Source organism: Ictalurus punctatus, chromosome 11 (assembly GCF_001660625.3).
Source record: "Ictalurus punctatus breed USDA103 chromosome 11, Coco_2.0, whole genome shotgun sequence".
In the NCBI taxonomy this organism is placed as follows: Eukaryota; Metazoa; Chordata; class Actinopteri; order Siluriformes; family Ictaluridae; genus Ictalurus; species Ictalurus punctatus.
Window position 1 is genome coordinate 10304577 of NC_030426.2, and position 23816 is coordinate 10328392.

General features: G+C 39.7%; 2 protein-coding genes across 2 annotated transcripts; both read left to right on the forward strand.

The window, feature by feature from the left end:
- The first annotated feature begins 3291 nt into the window (after positions 1-3291).
- Positions 3292-10805, forward strand: kcna3a (potassium voltage-gated channel, shaker-related subfamily, member 3a). Its single transcript, XM_017479159.3, has 3 exons — positions 3292-5949; positions 7395-7506; positions 10382-10805. Exon 1 carries the CDS (start codon positions 3614-3616, stop codon positions 5156-5158), a length of 1545 nt encoding a protein of 514 aa, XP_017334648.1. The 5' UTR covers positions 3292-3613; the 3' UTR covers positions 5159-5949; positions 7395-7506; positions 10382-10805.
- A 10755-nt stretch (positions 10806-21560) lies between these two features.
- LOC108271528 (potassium voltage-gated channel subfamily A member 2) lies at positions 21561-23577 on the forward strand. Its single transcript, XM_017479158.3, has one exon. The coding sequence runs from the start codon at positions 21666-21668 to the stop codon at positions 23145-23147; it is 1482 nt and encodes a 493-aa protein (XP_017334647.1). The 5' UTR covers positions 21561-21665; the 3' UTR covers positions 23148-23577.
- Positions 23578-23816: the final 239 nt, after the last annotated feature.

Consider the following 23816-nt stretch of genomic DNA (forward strand, 5'->3'; position numbering starts at 1 on the left):
AGAGACAGATGAATCACTTGTGGGGGTTTAGTGATTGCTGTTTGTCAGTTAACCAATTGATGTGTTGCTTGCTAAAAGGTGTGTAACTGGAAGTACTGTTAAAACGTGTAATATATAGGTTTTAATATCTAATCTATGATGAAGGCATTCTGAAACATGCACAATAATGGACTCAGTGAAGCATAAATGCATACACACCTGTTATGGGCAAAACTGTATGTCATTTGTATAGCTGCATATATATTATTAATTAAGTATACATTAAAATAATCTTCAGTTGTGAATAAATAAACACTGCTCCAGGGTCCCTGGTTCGATCTGAGGCTCAGGTTGCTGTCTGTGTGGTCTATGTGTCTATGTTGTCCCCATGTCTGTGTAGGTTTCCTCCAGGTTCTACAGTTTCTTCCCATCTCCCAAAAACATGCATGTAGGTAGATGGTCTATGCTAAATTGCCCCTAAATGTCACTGACTGTGTGCATGGTGCCATGCAGTGGACTGGCATCCCATCTGGGGCAAATTTTCTCGCCTTGCACCCAGTACTCCTGGGACATGTTTCAGATCTTCTGTGACCCTGACCGTAATAAAGTAATTACTGAAAATGAATGAATGTAAACAAATAATAAATAAATTTAGTGCAGAGACATTTCTTTAAAGTATTGAATATTGAACTGAACTACCTTATAAGAATTTTTGACTAAATCCAAAATATATATATATTTTTTTTACCAGAGTTTATTAAGAGGCACAGATCTGGCAATAACAGTTTCAGTGGTGCATAGTTTAAAAGTAACTTATAGAAAAATGCAGAATAAAATATAACATTTTAATACCACAAATGATTTAACACCATCGTTATGGGAGTCATTCTTGTTTGTAGTGTCAAATAAGCTGATGAAAGGAAGAATACTTTATCCTACAATGACCTTCAGGTGAGTGTAGCCCTTCATTAGTCTCGCATTAATAATCTTTTTAATGCAACCCTGGCCAACCCTGACCACCTAATCATGCTCTATCATCCACCTAATCATCATAACACATTAAACTGTACTAAATCTATATGTTTGGTGTAAATGTCTCTCTTCTGCAAATTTCAAGCTAACTCAAAACTCGAGTTTAGTTTAGGCATCTAACATCTACGTACACATCTAATAACATGTATGTTTAGGCATCTCTTTTAGACCCTTCAAGATCATTATTGTTTTAATAATCTTAAATCATGTTATACAGTAAATGCTATGAATTATTTAGTTCCCACAGTGGGTCTAACCCGAAAAATGTGTAGTTACAAGAGTGAGGGCTGTTAGTCTGATCCCCCTGACAGATTCTACTTATAGATGATCTAAAGAGGATTAATAGAAATTCTTCTATTTTCACAGATAACAATGGCATACAGAAACTCTTTTTCAGACCAGAGGCTGATATTTCTCTATAAATATCATAAATACCAGAGGTTGATATTTCTCTTTAAATATAAGTTTTCAGTTAAAATAATTTATAAGCGTATAAATCCCACAAAAATAATAATACCACCTAATCATATAGGCATAATACTCATAAAAATGAGTCATAATCTTACAAACTAAACAGTAGCAGCCAAAAAGCTCAGAAATCCCCATTCCTTATTCTGCAGGGCAATGTATGAGAGAGATGTAATTTATTTATTTATCTATTTATTTATTTATGTATTTATTTATTTATGGGGGGTTACAAATACTGTGTTCTCCGTGTAATTTAATATGGAATTAACATGTACTTGCATTCAAGAAAGTTATTTTGCATGTAAATTTCCCACATTCAAGTGTTAAACTTTTGGTTAAGTGTTGGAACACAGATACTTAAATATGATAGACTGTATCATATGATACTGTATATGATACACAACGGTGATGTGCTATTATGTATGTCACATAATTATGTATTTACAATTACATACCTATTTTGAGTTTGGGGCTTCATCATTGTGAAGTCTGTTGAAGCACAAGAAAATAGAGACAGAGGAGAGCAAGACAGATAAAGAGGACACACATTAATGTTGATTTTGTAGTTACATGACAGACTGGATACAGTAGGCTAAATATTGTGCATTTCATACTATCCTTAAAGCAAAGCCAAAAACTGTTAATGTGATAGCTTGTAAAACAAATAAATAAACAATGTGTATTATTATAATGTTCTGTGTGGATTAAGAATGAATGAGAGATTGAACCTTATAATACTAAGGTCAGGTATTGCTTAAACACAATTTCTGAAACAAACAAAGAAAAGTATAGTGAATGGATGGCTATTAACATAATTCACAAATGACAAAAATAAAATGTGCTTATAGTACAAGGCAAAATCGACTATAATTTCCAACAGAATCAACAAATGTCTTGCATCTTAATGTGCTCCAATGGGGGAAGCCTTTGTGAAAAAACAGTGTTGCCTCATCCTGCTTTATTTGATCTCGACTGTAGATCCGCTCCAACACAGAGTTAGTGTGTAGACTACAAAATGCACGTGCCCAGAAAATGCAACTGCTTTGCATTAATCGTATAAACACTGAGAACGTTTTGCACACTACTGTAGTTAGAAAAAATATTTTATGAAAAACGTGTAAAAAGCACGTCATGTTGTCGTTGTTGCTGTTTTCCAAATTTAAGACAGAAGAAAGATAGGCTGCGTGTTCCCCTCTTATTAACTGTGCACTGTTATCTTATAATTGACTATTAGATTAGACGAACGCTTAGGTTTTCTGGTGACATTTTGTTCTTAGACGTCCCGTTTCATCAAATGTTTAACAATGTCCAGTGATGTTAGTAATCTCGGTGTGCGTTCGGCTCTAAAGCACGACTCCGGTCTCCATATTGAACAAACACGCGCGCTTTTCACCTTTGGGAGCCGCGTCACCATGGAGAGCACCATCCGGCTGTACAGCATCCCAGCGCGCGCGCTGCTCCGATGCCACCCGATGGCTTTTCTCCTGAGGAAACGCTTAAATCAGCACTGCGTACTCAAAAAGCGTAATGATTTCTTTTGTTGTTTTTTTGAAGGATAAACCCGATCGCGCCATTTTCATCTAAAAGGCTGTCACGCGCGCTCGGGTTTGTAGGCTACCACTTGGTTGTCTGCCTGTGAAATGTTTCGCGCTCGACACGAATCATTTTTCTGCTCTTTCAACACGTGCTCCTCTTTTTTTTACGGAAACGCTATTAACCATTGTCATTCAGAAAATGTCTAGTCGGTGACTGGGCGCGTTCCATTGAACGGGTTGCTATTTCAAATTGCGTAATTGATTTTCTACCCACGAACATCTCTCTGGAATTTATAGCCATTCGTGTATGAATGGGTGTATTTTCGTAGAAAAAAAAATGAGACTGGAATTGATGTTTATGTTAACTTAGGTTCTGATTTGGCGAGGGTGCGTGAAGCGCACGCGCGCTGTGGGCGGGAGTAGACGCGTGTTTATAAAGGGCGCGGCGCGCGCCGTGGGGCGGCGACACCGCGCGGAAACGGCTGTCACGAACGCAGAGGATTCAGTAAAGACGCGAGGGAAGTCTTTTTCATTCGTTCCAAGCTGGGTGGGAGAGGCGCGCCTCTCTCGGGCTCCTTGTCGCCTCTCCCCACCCCGGTATGGATGAACACTATAACCTCATAGACTCGCCATCGACGCGCCACAGGGGAAACAACGTCGACAATCACGGCTACGCGGAGACAGAGAAGGGCAGCATGACGGTGATGGCGGCGGAGTTGCTGGAGGAATCGGCCGCGCTACCGGGCCACCTGTCGCTAGAACGATATGAGGCGGAGCACGAGTGCTGCGAGAGAATGGTCATCAACATCTCGGGCCTGCGCTTCGAAACGCAACTCAAAACTTTCAACCAATTTCCGGACACCTTGCTCGGCGATCCGAAAAAGAGGATGCGCTACTTCGATCCGCTCAGAAACGAGTACTTTTTCGACAGGAATAGACCAAGCTTCGACGCCATCCTCTACTACTACCAGTCGGGCGGGCGCATCCGGAGACCCGTCAACGTGCCCATAGATATTTTCTCGGAGGAGATCCGCTTTTATCAGCTTGGCGAGGAAGCGATGGAGAAATTTCGTGAGGATGAGGGTTTTATCAAAGAAGAGGAGCGCCCCTTGCCTAGCCATGAGTTCCAGAGGCAAGTCTGGCTTTTATTTGAGTACCCGGAGAGCTCTGGCCCGGCCAGAGGCATCGCCATCGTGTCAGTACTGGTCATTCTGATCTCCATCGTCATTTTCTGCCTGGAAACTTTGCCTGAGTTTAGGGACGATAAGGATCCGGTCACTGTAGCGCCTGTAATTAACGGAACTGGCCCGTACGGGTCAGGTTCTTTTACTGACCCGTTTTTTGTTATCGAGACGCTTTGCATAATTTGGTTTTCCTTCGAGCTGCTTGTCCGGTTCTTCGCCTGCCCAAGCAAAGCCACCTTTTCCAAAAACATCATGAACATAATCGACATCGTGGCTATAATCCCGTACTTCATCACACTGGGTACAGAGTTGGCTGAGAGACAGGGTAATGGGCAGCAGGCCATGTCCCTGGCCATCCTGCGCGTGATCCGCCTAGTGCGAGTGTTTCGCATCTTCAAGCTGTCGCGCCACTCCAAGGGCCTCCAGATCCTTGGGCAGACGCTCAAAGCCAGCATGCGGGAACTTGGTTTGCTTATTTTCTTCCTTTTTATCGGGGTCATTTTATTCTCCAGCGCTGTGTACTTCGCAGAGGCGGACGACCCGGCATCCAGCTTCAGCAGCATCCCGGACGCGTTCTGGTGGGCCGTGGTTACCATGACTACGGTGGGCTACGGAGACATGCACCCGGTGACCATCGGTGGGAAGATCGTCGGCTCGCTGTGTGCCATTGCTGGGGTTTTGACCATCGCGCTGCCAGTGCCTGTCATCGTCTCCAATTTCAACTACTTCTACCACCGGGAGACGGACGGCGAGGAGCACGCGCAGTACCTGCACACGGGCAGCTGCGAGCATCTCGACTCCGCTGAGGAGATGAAACGGACGCGGAGCACCTCGTCACTCAGCAAATCGGAATACATGGTGGTAGAGGAGGGAATAAACAGCGGGTTTAAGCAGGTTAACTACACAAACCAAAATAATCAGAACTGCGTAAACATCAAAAAGATTTTCACAGACGTGTAAATCAAACGCAGTTCCAGTCTGCGATGCTCCTCAGATCAATTACCCTTTCTTCTTCATGCAGACCCTGTACGCGGACTAAAACCTGTTGGCCTGCAGATGCATTCTCTACAGTGGCTAAAAGTGAACGAAGGGCGGGTCAGGGACGTTAAATACCCTAAAAACAATAATGAAGCGTTTGTGATTGTCAGTCTGCATTTGTTCTCTGTGTTATATATAATCGTCATCATACGTATTGGCAATATATTACAAAATCTAAGCCTGTTGATGTGATGAAACGATATATTTTCGGAAGTCACGTGTTAGTGTCACATGCGTTTTGTTAGTATCTATAAGTGCAGATTTCATTTTAACAAACTGAACGTATGTGGATAAAACCATCAAACTGTCAAATATATACATATAGCCTATATATAGCCTAGCCTACTGTATGTATTTATTAATCAAATCGCCTTTTAACTAGACCAAATAACGTTGTAATACAAAATGAAAGAATGGATTGTTATAGCTCAAACATGCTTTATTTTGTGTATAAAAAGGTGTGTGGAAATAATTATCACCAAATCGATGTTAAGTGCTATAATCGGCCACATAAAAAGCTAAGTCCCCCTCCCTGTAGAATTCCACACGATTAGCATTCAGGAAAAGACACAGTAGGTTAGCATAAAAAGAAAACACTGTCGTTTCTTGCATGAGAAAACAGGACTGAGCTGAGCACGCGCGGATTCACCTCCCCGTCAAGACCCCTGGCTCCGCCCTATGATGCAGTCTCCATAACAACCACAGTTTCCTGGGTAACCCCAGTTAATGTTGCCCTTACTCATCTCCGTTGCTCCAGCAACGATCAATTTGGTTCACAAAGCTCTGCTGGCAAAAACAGTCAGAGACAGACGAATAGAGCTAACTTTAACTCGCAAAGGAGGTCAAATTATACATTTTCTTTTATGGATAATTTTATTTATTCTCCCAAATTATTTATACAAATTATTTATAAACCTCAAAATAATTCTGAAAATGTTATTATTCGCAGATGTCTTGGTAGATTAAAGATAACTGCACTATTGGTTATAATATACAACCTTTATTCAAAGAGATAAAGACCAAATCAGGCATTATTGGAGACCTTGATGAAGCCCAGCAAGCCTTCTGCTTGTATAATCTCTTGCCTGGCTGAGTCCTGTAGATGTCAGTTTGAGGAAGACGGGCACTACGTGACTGAGCAAGCTCATTACAGAGACTCACATGCTGACTCTCTTATTGATCGAAGTCAAAGGCCATTTACTGGATCTCAGTCCAGCAAAACCCAAACCATATGTCAGAGCTTTGTGAACTAGTGTGTGTGTGTGTGTGTGTGTGTGTGTGTGTGTGTGTGTGTGTGTGTGTGTGTGTGTGTGTTGATTGAGGGGTGGGGGGGTTGTTTGTTTATCCAATTTTTGAGAGATCACATGGGAATCCAGAAATCATTTTCATTTAATAAAAAAAAATAAAAAAAACATCCAGTAATTTTATATAAACAACTAAAGGCTGGTAACACTAATATCACTGTTTATTTCTTGAACATAGCGTCCTATTTGGTTTCAAAATAACTTGATCTAATGGGACTCCACATATTTAATTTTATTTAATCATATTTAAATAGCGTGAGAAGAAAAGCTAATTTTGCTCAGTGCTGCCATCAAGTGATGTGTTTTGGCCCATGCAAGAAATCACCAGACAAATAGTTCTACTACATATACTGTACTTTCTAATCATACCAGAAATTTCTACTAGATATTTAATGTCAAGTATAATATAGCCTTATATTTGTCACAAAAAAAAGGATAATTCAAATTTTTCATATTTAGTTATGGCATGCAAACTGTTCTATGAAATAGTATTTTCTGGTGATTTCACATATGCTCTTAGCTATGCATATATTTTTATTGTTGTTGTTTGTTTCGTGTTTCATTGCTCATATTTCTGGATGAGCAGGAAAAAATCTGCGTGCATAATCACAGTGCACAGCTGCTGCTGCATGATGTTTCATGGCAGAGAGCTGAGATATCAGAGGTGTGAAATGAGCTGTCTGACGTCTCTGGAAATTCAAGCTGTCAGCTGATAACGTGCGATATAAGCTGTCGCTTCTTTTCAGCCTCAGATTCACAAGTTACTTTTAAGTAATAAGAGGAGGATTGGCTGTGGGTTAGTCAATAAGGACACCAAATATTGACATTTTTCTCCTTTCATTTCTGTTTCCCAGGAGGTAAAGCTCAGGACCCTGTACTACTAAAGATTTCTGCTGATGGGCATTCATATGACACAATCAAGCTGACAATAGCTCCTATTCCAAACTGGGAAAAGAAGTTTTCAAGGTAATCTTTATTGTGTTAGGCTTTTCACATGCTGTGGAAGTGTGGAAGGCTAACATGTGAGCAAGAACTGATCTCACTCATACAGAGTACCTTTGTAGCTAGAGTGTGCAGCCCTTATCATTCCCTCGCACTAAACCTAGTACACCAGGAATTATTGACAATTTTTTTTTAAAATGTAATGGTGATGTTTTTAGTATTTTTTAAACCTTCGAACATTAACTTTCAGCAACCACTTTATCCTGGCCAGGGTCAAATTAGATACAGAGCCTATCCCGGGAACACTTGGTTCAAGCAGGAATAGAAGGGGACACACATATTCACATGCTCCTTCACACCTAGGGGCAATCTAGTGTAGTTAATCCATCTACTGACATGTTTTTAAAAGGTTGGACAAAACCAGAAAACCCAGAGGAAACCCATGTAGAAAAAGAGAGAACATGCTAAACTCTATCTCAGGACTTCAGGACCAAACCTGGGACACTGCAGCAGTAAGGTGGCAAAGCTACCTGATGTGTTGCCCATTTTTTAAACATGCATAAGAAAATTTATAGACTATTCTTTTATAATTTGTTTATATATTCGCATCTAGAAAAAAAATGGTCCAAATACATCTACATCAAATGAACGAGTAGCTGTAGTTTACCATCAAAGAAATTAGGAAAATATTTCAAGAGCGCTATCGATAATGTTACTTCCTGTTTGTTTCGAAGTTGTCTGCTTTTAGTTTCTTGTCAGCATTGCAACAATTCCAGCAGAAATAATGAAGAAAGCAATCATAGCCAACAATTATTCTAATTGCATAAGAGGTTAAATGTATAATTGGCAGCTTCTACTGGAATTAATTGGTATTGACTTGGTATACCTTTCTTTTCATCTTGTGGAAAATTTCACAAGAAGTGATGGCACTGATAGTGAAAATTTTTGATATAATCTTCTCTTATGTAGTTATAAATATGGATATTTTCAAATAACCAAACAGTAAAACTGCATTTAAATTTCAGCTGATGATTGGGGCATTAAAGTACTTGTGCTTACACCAGAATTCAAACACATTATGTAGATTTAATTCAAAAACTATTCAAAGCTTTAACACATTTTTGGGTTATCACAATTACCTTGGTAGTCTGAAGGACGTGTGAGTGCATGTTTACCTTTAGTATTGTTTGTTTGTCTGCACATGAGCCTCACTTGTTTGTGTGTGTATTTTATTTGTGTGTACTACCACTAGGGGTCTCGTTGTATCGATAGACTCCTGTATTCATTACAAGCTCGTTCTGGGTGTTATCACACTTCATTTCTGTCAGTGAAGGCTCTCACATCGTTAATTACATAGAGGAAGCTGACATCCTTCTAGCTCTGGCTGCTGTTCTGGCAATCATATGACTGAGTGAAGCTGATGTTATTTTCACAGAAAGTGACTTACAGTATGGTCCATTTAAACACTGTGTGAAATATTACAGATATGCTGTGTCATGACATCATTGTTATTATCATTAAATACTTAAATATTTATTTCCATTTAGAACATTTATATCAATTATGGAAAATCTTTATTCCGAGATTATTCAGATACTGTATTTTAATAGTGTGAGTTCTGAGCAGGACAGGTATTATCAGCAATATCTGGCAGCATGAACTTTTGTTTTTTTCTAATATTACACAGTAATACATTGGAAAAGCTACAGGATGTATTCAAACTACTGAATACATGTAACAACAAACATGGTAACAAAGCAGTTTTAGAGAAATTAGATCCTTAAAGACCAAGTCGATCCCTAAAGAGCAAGCCAAATATGACAATAGTAAGCAAAGACTGCTTAAGGGGCAGATGTGGCTCAGGTGGTAGAGAGGGTTGACCATTAATCGTAGGGTTCGATTCCCGACCCACATGACACCACATGCCTTGCATGGCAGTTCTGCTACCATTGGTGTGTGTGTGTGTGAGAGAGAGAGAGAGAGAGAGAGAGAGAGAGAGAGAGAGAGAGAGAGAGACAGACAGACAGAGAGAGAGAGAGAGAGAGAGAGAGAGAGAGACAGACAGACAGAGAGAGAGAGAGAGAGAGAGAGAGAGAGAGAGAGAGAGAGAGAGAGAGAGAGAGAGAGAGAGACAGACAGACAGACAGACAGACAGAGAAAGAAAGAAAGAAAGAAAAAGAGAGAAAGAAAGAATGTGTGAATGCATGAATGGGTGAATGAGAACCAGTGTAAAGTGCTTTGGAATCACTAAGGTTAAAAAAGTGGTAATGCAGACCATTACCACTTAAGAGAAAAATGTTGAGACTCAAAAGGGGACTACTACTGGGTAAAATTGTATTAGTGAATACTCTATTCTAGTATAAGTAGGTAAGTACTTATACTAGAATAGAGTTTCAAATATGCTAGATTCGTATATCTAGATGAATGCAATACATTCATTGCATCCTCTAGCAATTTCATAAACTGTATTGTCAAAGTTTGTGGACTTAATAATAAGTACCATGTTTCTGAGAAGGCTTTCCATTAGATTGTGACTGTGGGGATTTGTGCTCATTCAGCCACAAGAGCATTAGTGAGGTCAGGCACACTGATGTTGGGTGAGGAGGCATGGAGCACAGTCACCCTTTCAGTTCATCCCAAACTGTTCAGTGGGGCTGAGGTTAGGTCTTTGTGCAGGTCACTCAAGTTCTTTAACTGCAACCTTGTAAACCATGTATATATAGACCTCGCTTTGTGCACGGACTCATTGTCATGCTGGAACATGTTTGGACATAATTTGAGTCTGCCATTTGGTCATGAAGAATAACTGGCTGGTAAACTGTCTTTCCTTCCAACTGAAAAGTGGCTCCACACCTGTCATCTTTCAATTATGTGACGCGTGTGTGTTTTGTTTCGGCAGAGACAGATCAAGGCTTATCAACAACCACTAGGCACAGTACAAAGCACAGGACAAAGCACACAAACTTATCTAAGAGATGTCTGCATTGTATATCACCTCCTCATTATATGAAGACTCTAGAAGTGCCCTTGTTCATTGGATACACTGCCAGATTGAATGTATATAACCAATCAGACGGACACTCAAGGAACAGAAGCTGATTAACTTTGACATAACTGCCTTCTGCAGTGACACATATATAAGTGAGTATGGTTTTTGGTATGTTTTTCATGCATTCAATGTTTATGCTGTTTTCATACCAGATGTCTGTAAGTGTGTTGTTATTAATGTGTATGTATTAACTAGATTAGACATTCCAAGCACTGAAGCACCAAAACTATCAATGTTTTTTGATGAGATGAACTAATAAAATGAGTTACAAACATCTCCAGTAGTGATTACTCTTTCTTTCTCTGTCCCTCTTTGTCTCTCCACTATATCTATTTTTCTTTATAAGGCTGTTAGAAATCAGTCTTTAAGTAACTGTGTAATTCAGTATAACATCTATAAAGAGAGCACAGTTTGTGGATGTCAGTAGAACAAAACAATTCAGCTGTACTGTAGAATATAACCACAATTACAATTCCCTCATTTATTCATTAATTTTTAGTTGCTGCTTTATCCTGTGGTTTGGTACATACACCAGTCTATCACAAACACTCACATCTAGGGGCAATTTAGACTAACTAATCCAATTCCTGGCATGTTTTGGGAGGTGTGAGGAATCACTGAGTATTTAAAACCCACATGGATGTAGGGAGAACACACAAAGCTCCGGACAGACAGAAAATAGAGCAGAGGATAAAACCCCAGACCCTGGAGCTGTGAGGCACCAACACTACCTGCTGTGTCCCTATGCTGTTCCATCTTGTTTATACTTCCTATGTCAATGGGATAATATGCTAAATCAGTGGGCTATTAAATACTTTTTGTACACACACACACACACACACACACACACACACACACACACACATATATATATATATATATTAGACTATTGTCAGTACTGAAAACCAGCTGCACCTGTATGCCCTGCACTTAATTCACATTAAAGTGTGGAGATATTTTTTATTTATTTATTATTTTAAAAACTTTTTTCCATTATTATGTCAGGTGTTTCCCAAAGGAAACCGAGCAGGTGTTGAAAGAACTGCTTAGTCACCCAATGTCTGCGCAAATTACAGCACTTCCTGAATGTAGATGACCGTAATATATATCTCAGCATTGCTATGTTTAGCCTTGCTAAAAAGAACAGCTGAATTTAGAACGATACATGCAGTGGATCATATTATGCTGAGCAATGTAGGTAGGTGCTGCTTCTAATATGCCACAGATGCACAGAGGAGTCCTTTTAGGTGAATGTAAACACCCTGTCCTGTTTTTGACACCATTTGAATACCAACAATTCATTTGTAAAATGGTGACAGAATTATCCAGCAATTTTTAAGATCTTGAAACCAAAACACTAATACCACACAAACTTATAACATACACACATACATGTTTGGAAATATGTTCAAGACAATTATCCCTCTGTGTAATACTGACTCTGTGAAGTGCTGAGAAAACACTTAATTCAGGGAATTCAGGGAATTTTACACTAGCAGAAACGGACATCATTAAAGTATAAAATACACATATATAAGGTTTGAACTGGTATTTGTTTTATAGTATTCTGACATTGCTTACTGGCTTTTTCAATAGTGCTTCTCAAAGTGGTGTAATACAAGCCATTATCGCAGTGTATATTTGGCCTTGTCTCAGGAGACACTGTCGGCACGGCAGAGACAGGGGACCTCTAGCTGTGTGTGTGTGTGCGAGTGTGTGTGTGTGTGTGTGTGCGTGCGTGCGCATGTGATAATGAGGAAGCTCTCTGCAGCTTTTCTGAAGCAGCTGAGCCCCTGTATAGTCCAATGGACATGAACATGCCATGTATGTGCATGTGTGTTAGTGGGTGGACTCCCCCAGCAGCATGGGGCGTCCTTTTTTTCTCTCTTGTTGCCCTTTAATGTTGGGTTCAGCCAGTTACAGATCTAAACCCAAACCCATCCCAGGACAGAATGATATTGCTGCTGCTGCAAAAACGCCACTGACATGTTGAAATGCTATGTCTGTGACTATATAATCTGAGAATACAATACATTATCCATATAATAATATGGATAATAATAAAAGTGTGAAACTAACAATTGGGCCAGAGCAGTGCAGTGGCTGCTTTTACTTTTCAGAAATCCAGATGTAGATTTAGAGCCCTAATGAGCCAGCCAGAGGCGAAAATGACCAAAAAAATAAACAAAACTTGCTAAGACAAAATGAGGAAGAAACCTTAAGAGAAACCAGACTCAAAAGGGAACACATCCTCTTCTGGGCAATACCTTATTGCGTTATTATAAATCATTACAGTATACAGTTGTATACTAAGTGCATTGAAAGGATGTTCAGTATAAGTGCATTCTGAATAAGATTCCTCGGATGAGCACAGGATAGTCTTTATGATTACAGCAGCAGTTCTTAGGTACGCATCTACAGTATCCAGGTTCTAGGGCATAAACTGTTTTTGGGAAGTGCAAATCTTTAGGGCATCCATGTAGGACATCATCAGAAGTTGAGTCGCACATGCAGAAAGCTCCAAACAGAAGAGCATCTGGATGAACCAGGTTGATCTGTAGCGCAAGAGGAGCTACAGCAGCATGTCTGTGTCAGGATCAGGCTCTGACATCACAACAAGTGAGTGCAAGTAGGGACTCTAGCAGGTCTAGCTTTGACAGCATAACTAAAAGGGAGAGCCAGAAAGTAACACAGGCATGAGGAAATACTGGGACATTAAAGTGACCGCAACTCTACCACCAACAAATGTTTTTTTTTTAACAAAAAAAAACAGCACCAAAACCTCCTAGTTTACCATAACTATCTGTGTCCATGAATCCCCCTAGAACTGCACCTTTATGTGAGAGAAAAGCTATTTTTTAAGAATGCCACACTAAACAATTAGGTTTTCAAGATAGACTTAAAGATTGGCACTGTGTCTTGAGCGGTAACTGGAAGGTTATTCCATACCAGGGCTGGATTTGTAAAAAAAATAAAAAAATAAAAAATAAATAAAATAATAATAATAATAATAATAATAATAATAATAATAATAATAATAATAATAATAATGATGATGATGATGATGATGATGATGATGATGATAAATAAATAAATAAATAAATAAATAACAGCTCTGCTCCTTGCTCTAATTCTCATTCTATGTACTGATAAAAAATGCAACCTGCAATTTAAAGCAGGGAGGACATCAGTCATTTCAATTCAGTTGTGGCATTTAATATGGCATTTCACATTCCTTATTCCTTAAAGTGAAGAATCATAAAATGCTGACTCAAGTAATGGATCAGTCAGGAAAGCTGCAGGCATGACACAGCGTATAGGGCTCAGTGCCATCATTCCCTTGGCCTGTTAGATGTCATCACAGTACTCTCGCCTCACACTGTCTGCATAAGGGTTCCATGTGCCTGTCACCATAGTAACAAGGGGAGCACCATCCAATGACTGCAATGACTGAATCTGTGTACCTGAGATCTGGTTAAATTTTAAATTAGAGGATATCAGACAGCCACTGACATCAGACAATGAAAATATTTAAATTGATGTGTATGGCATGATTGAAGTGTATAAATTCTTGCACATTGTTAAGTAGGAAATGGTAAACAACAGGATTTTTTTCTGAATGCATTCATGTCGCAATCAGTTGTCTCTTGTCTCAATCAGTTAAGAAGTCAATCATTCATTCATTCCTCTTTAGCAATTGCTTTAACCTGGTTAGGGTCATGGTAGAATCAGAGTCTTTACCAGAACACTATGCAAAAGGTGGAGAACACCCTGGATGGGACATCAGTCCATCGCAGGGCATTATACTCATTCACACATTCATTCACATCTACGGGCAACTTAGCATAACCAGTCCACCTACATGCATGTTTTTGGGAGGTGGAAGGAAACCAGAGAACCTGGTGGAAACCCACACAAACACAGGAAGAACATGTAAATTCTGTACACGCAGTAAACAGGCTCAAGATCAAACTGGGGACCCTTTATCTGTGATGTGGTTAAGCTACATACTTTATCTACAGAAGTCACCAAGCATTAATTAGTTGAAGGAGAAAGACTTTGGGATCATTTACCACATTACTATTTTGATTTTAAACTGCTAAGAGTTATAATGGACTTTTCCATAATAAAAGAAAATAAAAACTGCTGTAGACCACATGTGTAATGAATTCATGAATTCATGAATTCATGAATTCATGTCAAAATCAACACAACCATATACACAAAAAACACCCCAAACTGTATATTGTTTTAATTTGTGTATTGTTGGGGTTTGGGTAGGAGGATGGTGAACAGGGAGTGGAAGAACACTGCATCTGTCCAGTGCTCTTTCTACAGGTTGTGCGAGCGCAAGTGCTGCAGCAGTGGGTGGATAAGTGACCTTGAGTATCTACTTGGTCTTGGCTGTGTGCCACTGTCTGCTCTAGCCTGGCTCTCTTGCAGACCAGACTGAAAGCATCCAGAACAAAGTCTCTTAGAGAAATCAATTGTAAATTATTCTAGTATCTCAATAGGAAATAAAACTAAATAAAAACAAGAATTGATATCTAACACACAATGGTACTTTGTTTATACTGTTGTAGCAAGTAATCAGAATTTGATTAATATTAAAAAAAATTTTTAATAAAACACAAAGTAGCTGGGATGTAATAGTATCGGTGTTTGATGGTGATAGAGAAGGGCTAAGTAAGTTTTAAGGGCACTGTGATCTTCTTGGTCCATTGGTTTATGATGCTGACAAGGTGTATTGATTATATTCCCCACATATGCAGAGGTATTAATACAATCGGTGGCACTTTGTTCATTCTTAGATGCTAAATAGTGGGTCATCTGTCAGAATAAAACGTGGAAAAAACATTTTGTGTGTTTAAGTATGTAAGTCATGAATGTGTGTGATGATAGAACGTGTAACAAAGGGTGAGCACTCACATTAAGGAATGTTTTTAATTAGAGGTTCTTTTAGTGGAGCTTTGTAACTCACAGCATTGCCAACTTCAGCTCCAGGGTTTGAACCTGATCCTGTTCTCCCTATGCCTGCATGCCCACCTCCTAAAATCATGCTTGTATGCTATGGTAAATTGATTATGCTAAATTGTCTGTAGGTGTACATGAGTGTGTGAACGTGTGCACTGTGCCCTGAGATGGACTAGTGTCCCAACTATGGTGTATTCCCACCTCATGCCCAGTGTTCCTGAGGTCCACTGTGACCATAACCAGGATAAAACAGTTAATAAAGATGAACAATCAACAGCAGACTTTTCTTTGAGCCCACTGTCAAACACTGGAAAGTTATTATAATAGTTGTCTAAATTCAACCTTAAATAGGATGGTTTACTGAACTGTGTCTAGCCTCAAAACATTGGGAACTAGCACGATTGACCATTACAAGCTGATTATTTATATTATTTGGATAAGAAGTTTGGATGTTAAAGGACTGCAGGCTTTCCAGTATATTAAAAAATTCAATAATTTCAGCAGAATAGTCAAATTAACCCAGAAATGTGTAAAATATAAGCCACACAGTTGGGTCACTGTAATAACCCAGCAGAATGGTTAAACTGCATAAACCAGCCATTCAATATTTACTCTGTTTTTTGTTTTTTTTTAACCAAGAACGTTTTAGAGTGTATACTGTTTGGAATGCTTATCAGCTCCGATGGATATCGGTATATTATTTAGAGTGTTGAAGTAGAGTGTTCAAACAAATGGGGAAGATTTTGACCCTAAAAACAGTCCTTAAAAGCAGTTTACAGTCACACTGAACTATCAAATTTAATCTTAACTACATGTACCTCTAAACCTCTATGACAAGGTCTAGATTGTCTGGTGTTTTGGTTGTTTAGTTGTTTAGATGCTAGTCTGTAGATCACAGACAGTGGTGAAAGGATAATTGACTTTGGTGCCAAATGTTAGCTGTAAAGCAAATGAACGAGCTAATCATTTAATTTGGTAATTTGGTAAGAAATGGTAGTATTGGAAGTAGAGTGTTCAAACAAATAGGGAAGTTTGTGAGTGTTAGTTTTAAATGCATTTGAGCACTCTGTGTCCGGGCCATCCATAAAAGCAGTTTACAGTCACACTAAACTATCAAATTTAATCTCAACTACACGTACCTCTAAACCAGTGGTCACTAACCCTGTTCCTGGAGATCTACCTTCCTGAAGACTTTAGCTTCAACCATGTTCATGACCACCTTAGCATCTAATCATTGCCTTAAGGAGTTTTTGATCAGCTAAAACAGATGTGTTCGAATTTGGTTGGAGATGAAACCTGCAGGAAGGTAGATCTGAAGGAAGAGGAATGGTGATCACTGGTCTAGATTGTCTGGTGTTTTGGTTGTAGCTGTCTAGGTGGGATCTGGTATTAAATGTTAGTCTGTAGATCACAGACAGTGCTGAAAAGATATTTCACTTTGGTGACAAATAATTTCATTTGGTAGGAATTAGTAGAGTGAACTTTCTGACATACTGAAAATAAAAATGCTTTTGTTGTTTTCAACTTTTTATGGCAAATTCCTCATGTAGACTGTCACTGAGCAGGAACTCTCCAACTTGGTCTGTGTTTAAACACACACTGACCTGGAAAGCATGGTCGTTCTCCGAGAGTTTAACTTGGTTTAAAACTGTGATTTGGGATGCAAACGTTTACTCTAACCTGGCAACCGTACAGCACTCAGCATCTCGAGCGCGTTCCCTTTAAAGCGGGCCACTCTGCGGAAAAGTGAGGAGTGGTACAGTGCGTCTCGTCCATCCGCGGTGCCGTAGTCTTTTTGGTATGCACAGCATCGCTCCGCTGCAGCTTCCATTTAACGCCTTAACTAACTGACTAATGGCTACTTGAGATAACACCGAGTCGTCATATTGCGGCAAAGACAAATAAACAGATATATAAACCACTGCGTTTTACCTGCAAGGCGAAGGACATACCCAGGTAGGAAGCAGTGCCTGACGCTTAAGCTCGTTAACTGTTTGTTGAGCATTTTTGCTGACTTGTTTGGTTTACACTTGGTAGGCTACTTTGGAATATGTGGCTGTGTTGTGTGGATCTGTAGAAAATTCGTGAGCGCTCAACCTGTTAGACCGCCAGCCCGAGCTTTTCTGTTTGGATAGCACTGTTTGGAGGAACGTGCACGCATTTGAACGTCAGGAAAAAAAGAAGAGGGAAAAGGCGCACTAATGAGTTTGCTCGGACATCTGTAAACTTAACAGTAGCTTCATCCTTCATATACTGTAACCTACTGATTCACAGGTTGCATCATTTATCCATGTCATTTTTGCTGGTGATACGGGCTAGACTAATGTTTCTCCACATCATCAGAGAGCAGAACTGATGCTCGCGGAAGGAGGATGATGTTTAATGATGCTGCTTTTCCTGTTGCAGGTTTTCTCCTCTCTGTTGTGCACGCGCTCGTGAGACTGCTGCGTGCACGCGTCGTTTCCTTGGATACTATGTGAAGCGCTCGTGCCTTATTTGCCCTTTTCCCGCTCTGCGGTCCTTCGCTTCAAACAACCTGCCGTGAAGATCGAGGTGCTCCGGGAGGAGGCGAGGACACACCCAAGTACTCTATCTTCTCTCCACCCTTTCTCCTTCAACGCCAGAGAAAGACATTAACGGCATATAGAGGAATATTTGCCATCTCCATCACCCCGGTGCTCTCTTCACCCCAGGAACTCCTGGACACTTCCTGGCATCTAGAATAAAACCGACAGAGCTTTCGGCGGTGGCAGTTTATTCTTAGAGGTAGAGTAAATCTGGACATGATCCTGATTAATATTGATTGATCTTTTGAAAAATAGCACACAGCTAAACTATCAGTATTGAAATAACTCTTACAATGTAGACTGAATACGTACACTGCCCTCCACTATTATTGGCACCCCTGGTAAATATGAGCAAAGAAGGCTGTGAAAATTTGTGTTTACTGTTTAACCTTTTGATATTTTGGTGTGTTTTTTTTTTTTTTTTAAATCACAAAAATACTCTGCTCTCATGGATATCAAACAATTGCAAACAAAACACAGGTTTATAAAAAATATCTGTTAAATATAGGTGTGCAACAATCATTGCAATAATTTGTGCTATCTCCTTTTGCCAAGATAACAGCTCTGAGTCTTCTCCTATAATGGGATCTGAGATCATTCCTCCATACAGAATCTCTCCAGATCCTTCAAATTTTGAGGTCCATGTTGGTGGACTCTCCTCTTCAGTTCACCCCACAGGTTTTCTATGGGTTTCAAGTCAGGGGATTAGGATGGCCATGGCAGGACCTTGATTTTGTGGTCAGTAAACCATTTTTGTGTTGATTTTGATGTATGTTTTGGAGCATTGTCCTGCTGGAAGATCCAACCACGGCCCATTTTAAGGTTACTGGCAAGGCAGTCAGGTTTTCATTTAATATCTAATATATATTTGATAAAGTCCATGGTGCCATCTATCCTAAAAAAATGTCCAGGTCCCCTGGCAGAAAAACAGTCCCAAAACATTAAAGACCCACCACCATATTTAACCGTGGGCATGAGGTACTTTTCCATACGGCTACCTCTCTGTGTGCGCCAAAACCACCTCTGGTGTTTGTTGCCAAAAAGCTCTATTTTGGTTTCATCTGACCATAGAACCCGATCCCATTTGAAGTTCCAGTAGTGTCTGGCAAACTGAAGACGCTCGAGTTTGTTTTTGGATGAGAGTAGAGGTTCTTTTCTTGAAACCCTTCCAAACAATTTGTGTTGATATAGCTGAATTCGGATTGTAGTTGTGGAGACTTTCTGACCCCAAGACACAAATAACTTCTGCAATTCTCCAGCTGTGATCCTTGAAGATTTTTTGGCCACTCAATCTATCCTCTTCACAGTGCGTTGAGACAATATAGACACATGTCAAATTCCAGGTTGATTCATAACATTTCCAGTTGACTGGAACGTCTTAATTATTGCCCTGATGGTGGAAATGGACATTTTCAATGCTTGTGCTATTTTCTTATAGCTACTTCCCATTTTGTGAAGCTCAACAACCTTCACAGCTATATTCCTTGGTCTTACCCATTGTTATGAATGACTAAGGGAATTTGGCCTATGTGTTACCTCATATTTATACCCCTGTAAAACAGGAAATCATGGTTGAACAATTTCCTGTTCCTAGTCACCCAGGTGTACTAAAAAAATTAAATATCAGTACTTTAAATATATTTTTTTCATATGCATTCATAGGGGTGCCAATCATTTTTGCACACCTATATTTAACAAAGATTTTTTTTTTTGATAAACGTGTTGTGTTTGCAATTGTTTGATATCCATGAGAGCAGAGTATTTTTGTAATTATTTTTAAACAAAAGATCAAAAGGTTAAGTATTACATGTGCAACTTCACCTCTGCTGGTTTTGCTGTGAATATTGTGATATTGCACAAGGTTTGTCAAGGAAACATGCTGTATGACTTCAGAAATGTAGATTTTTCCTTGTTAGCAATATTTACAGTTAGAAAATGAAAGATAGCATGATGTAATTTTGTGCCTGAGGGGAGGGCGAGATGGACTTTTCTCCAGTTTAATTTTTCACGTGGAACACATACCAGAGGACCAGGATCACCATTTGAGGAATTCATGGAGAAAGATGAACAGGCAGAGCTCACCCAGAACCAGACTGTGTTTACTTTTGGGTGGAGGTGAGGATGGGAGGCTGTATGTCTGTCACAGATGTTGACTTATTTTGAATGATGGTACTCTGAGAGATAACGTTTATGTTATTGCAGTGCAGTACCATTAAGAATGAACTGTCAAAGTTTGGTTAATAGACCATCTCCCTCACATGATTACGGATTGATGGTATGTTCTTTGCACATACCTAACTCTTTCATGTAGATTTCATGTAGACCTGTAAATTCTATATGTAAAAACTACAGGACGTAAATTTTTTGGAATTCTTGTCCTCTTTTGTAGATAAATGCTATTGCAACATAATGTGGGTTGTGCTGTGTTTTTCCTCCTCTACACAGAGTAATCTCACTGCTGCAAGTGCATGCATTTATAGAGAAATCAAGGCTGTGTCCCAAACTGCACAGTGTACTCTAAGTAGTATAATTAAAATATAGTGACACCAATAGTGCCAGGTTTCCAACCCTAGTCTTGGAGTTTCCCCTGCCCTGAATTTTGCACACTTGTACTGTATGTGTACATATTTCCTGCCAATTTTGACCCAACACTGCTGACACAGCTCAGACTGTGAATTTTTATATGAGGATTGCCAGGGTGACTCACAGCAGCTCTAAATCATTACATTATAGAGTAATTGTTTTTAGCAACAAAAAAGCTATGCGTTATAGCTGTAGATGATGCACTTTGTAATGTGAAATAATTGACTACTTTTATATGCACATAAATATTCTGATATTAATCAGAATTTGCCAGTATTCTAATTCGTATTGAGTCGTGTAAGGGGCACAATCTGATTGCCTGATTCAGATCAAGACAATATTCACATTCCCCAAATTCAGATTCCCACCTCTGGAATATGCCTGTTTTAATCTGAAAGGAGATATATGTGCATACTCAGTCTGCAAGGAATTGTGGGTGCTAACAGATGCTTAGCTGTAGACTAGGAATTTAGGGATGGCCACTCAGGCATACTTACAGCAACCATGTTTACAGAATATTCTGATGCCTGTACCCATACAGTATAAAGATTGTGTTCGGAATATGGCTGCAACCCGAATATAGACCTTAAACGGAATTTGATGTGCATATAAACGTAGTCAATGTCATAACAATTTGGTAGACATGTTGTTCCTTTCAACTAATTTCACAGAAAAAAAAATGGAGGGCTTTGTTTTGTATTTAAGGTGTGAATCATGCAGCAAAATCTTTATTTTGGGATTGTTAGAACTCAGGAGAGATTTTTGTGTCTTATCTGATCAGATAAATTTTACTGAGAAAATATCTCATGTTTCTCTCTGATTTCATGTGATTTATATATGTTTGCAATGTACAGTATTAATATTCATTTGCGTCTCTGTCTGATGTGTTTCAGTGAATCCTCTGGGAACACTGTGGCATTAAACCCCACTTTGTCAGACTTCACCCTCCATTTTCCTCACGCTGTGGTGTCTGGCTCAGGTGAAAAGCGCAGGCCCCACCCTCCTGCATAATGACAGTGGCAACAGGAGATCCCTCAGATGAGGCAGCAGCACACCCAGGCCACCCTCAGGACTATGATGCTGAGGGAGAACAGGAATGCTGTGAAAGAGTTGTCATCAACATTTCAGGCCTACGATTTGAGACACAACTCAAGACCCTCTCACAATTTCCTGAGACATTGCTTGGTGATCCAAAAAAGCGGATGAGATACTTTGACCCTTTAAGGAATGAGTATTTCTTTGATAGAAACCGGCCAAGCTTTGATGCCATCCTCTACTACTACCAGTCTGGAGGAAGGTTACGGCGCCCTGTAAATGTGACTCTGGATATATTTTCAGAAGAAATTCGGTTTTATGAGCTTGGAGAGGAGGCTATTGAGATGTTCAGGGAGGATGAAGGGTTCATAAAGGAAGAAGAGAGGCCGTTGCCTGATAATGAATTTCAGAAGCAGGTCTGGTTGCTGTTTGAGTATCCAGAAAGTTCAGGACCAGCAAGGATTATAGCAATCATATCTGTCATGGTGATTCTTATTTCTATCGTCAGCTTCTGTCTGGAGACTCTGCCTATATTCCGTAGTGATGAAGAGGACATGCAGAAAGTCAACAAACATAATAGTAACTCCACCACAAGTCATGTGTCCACCTCCTTCACTGACCCTTTCTTCATACTGGAGACACTCTGCATTATTTGGTTCTCTTTTGAGTTCCTGGTTCGGTTCTTCGCCTGTCCCAGTAAAGCCAACTTCTTTGTGAACATAATGAATATGATTGATGTGGTGGCTATTATACCCTACTTCATTACACTAGGAACAGAACTGGCAGAGAAAGCAGAGGACGGCCAGCAAGGGCAGCAGGCCATGTCTTTAGCCATCTTGCGAGTCATCCGACTAGTGAGGGTCTTCAGGATCTTCAAGCTCTCACGTCATTCCAAGGGACTCCAGATTCTGGGGCAAACTCTGAAGGCCAGCATGAGAGAACTTGGGTTACTTATCTTCTTCCTCTTCATTGGAGTCATCCTCTTCTCCAGCGCCGTCTACTTTGCTGAAGCAGATGAACCTGAGTCCCAGTTCTACAGTATCCCAGATGCCTTCTGGTGGGCTGTGGTTTCTATGACGACTGTTGGCTATGGAGATATGGTACCCACTACCATTGGTGGCAAGATTGTTGGGTCTCTTTGTGCCATTGCTGGAGTGCTGACCATTGCCTTGCCAGTGCCTGTTATTGTCTCAAATTTCAACTACTTCTACCACCGTGAAACAGAGGGTGAGGAGCAAGCCCAATATCTGCAGGTTAACACTCCCAAAGCTGATTCCCAGGAAGAGTTGAAACGAAGTCAAAGTGGTTCTACCATCAGCAAATCTGACTATATGGAGATCCAAGAAGAACTGAACAACAGTAACGAGGACTTCCAGGGGGAGGACCTCAAAAAAGGCAATTGCACTTTGGCCAACACAAACTATGTGAATATCAAAAAAATGCTGACTGATGTATAATCAACTGAGATTATGTCATTGGAAAATGTGAGACAAGCATGAGGGAGATGGCAGCCTTAGTTTGCAAAAGTTCTGAGGCTTTAAAGCTATAAAGGATAAAGAGGATCACTATAAGTAAGAACCTTTGCTACTGATATGAAATTTTCTGTTCTGCTCAGAACAGATCAGCCCAGCTCAGAAAAGATCAGCCCAGCCACCTATGTAAGATCGTCTTCATAGTAAAACAATCATTTGAGTGTGCATGCAGTTAGCTTTCATTTCTGTGACTTTCACTGAAAAATCTAACTTCCCGTAACAGCAGAAACTGTAGAAACTAGAGGATGAAGGAACAACCTAGCTAAAAGGGTTAACAACTTTATGCCTCCAAAAATCATCCTTGTACCATGTATGTATCATCACAGCGTATCAAGCCCTCAAAGTTCAGCTACATCTCTTTGCTTCTCCAAAGAAAATATTATTGTGCTTCTTCTGGGGTAAGGAAAACAAGGCCTCATTAGTAGTGTAATAATAATGATATAAGATTATGAGAACAAAAACGTCCTCCATTGTTGTGCTGCTTATTATAGATGTCTGACAGAAGTAATATTTGAACATGATAAACTCCATACACTCAAATTAAATTAGCTCAAAGAATTTAAACAGCTTTTATTAGCATTATCACTATTTTCC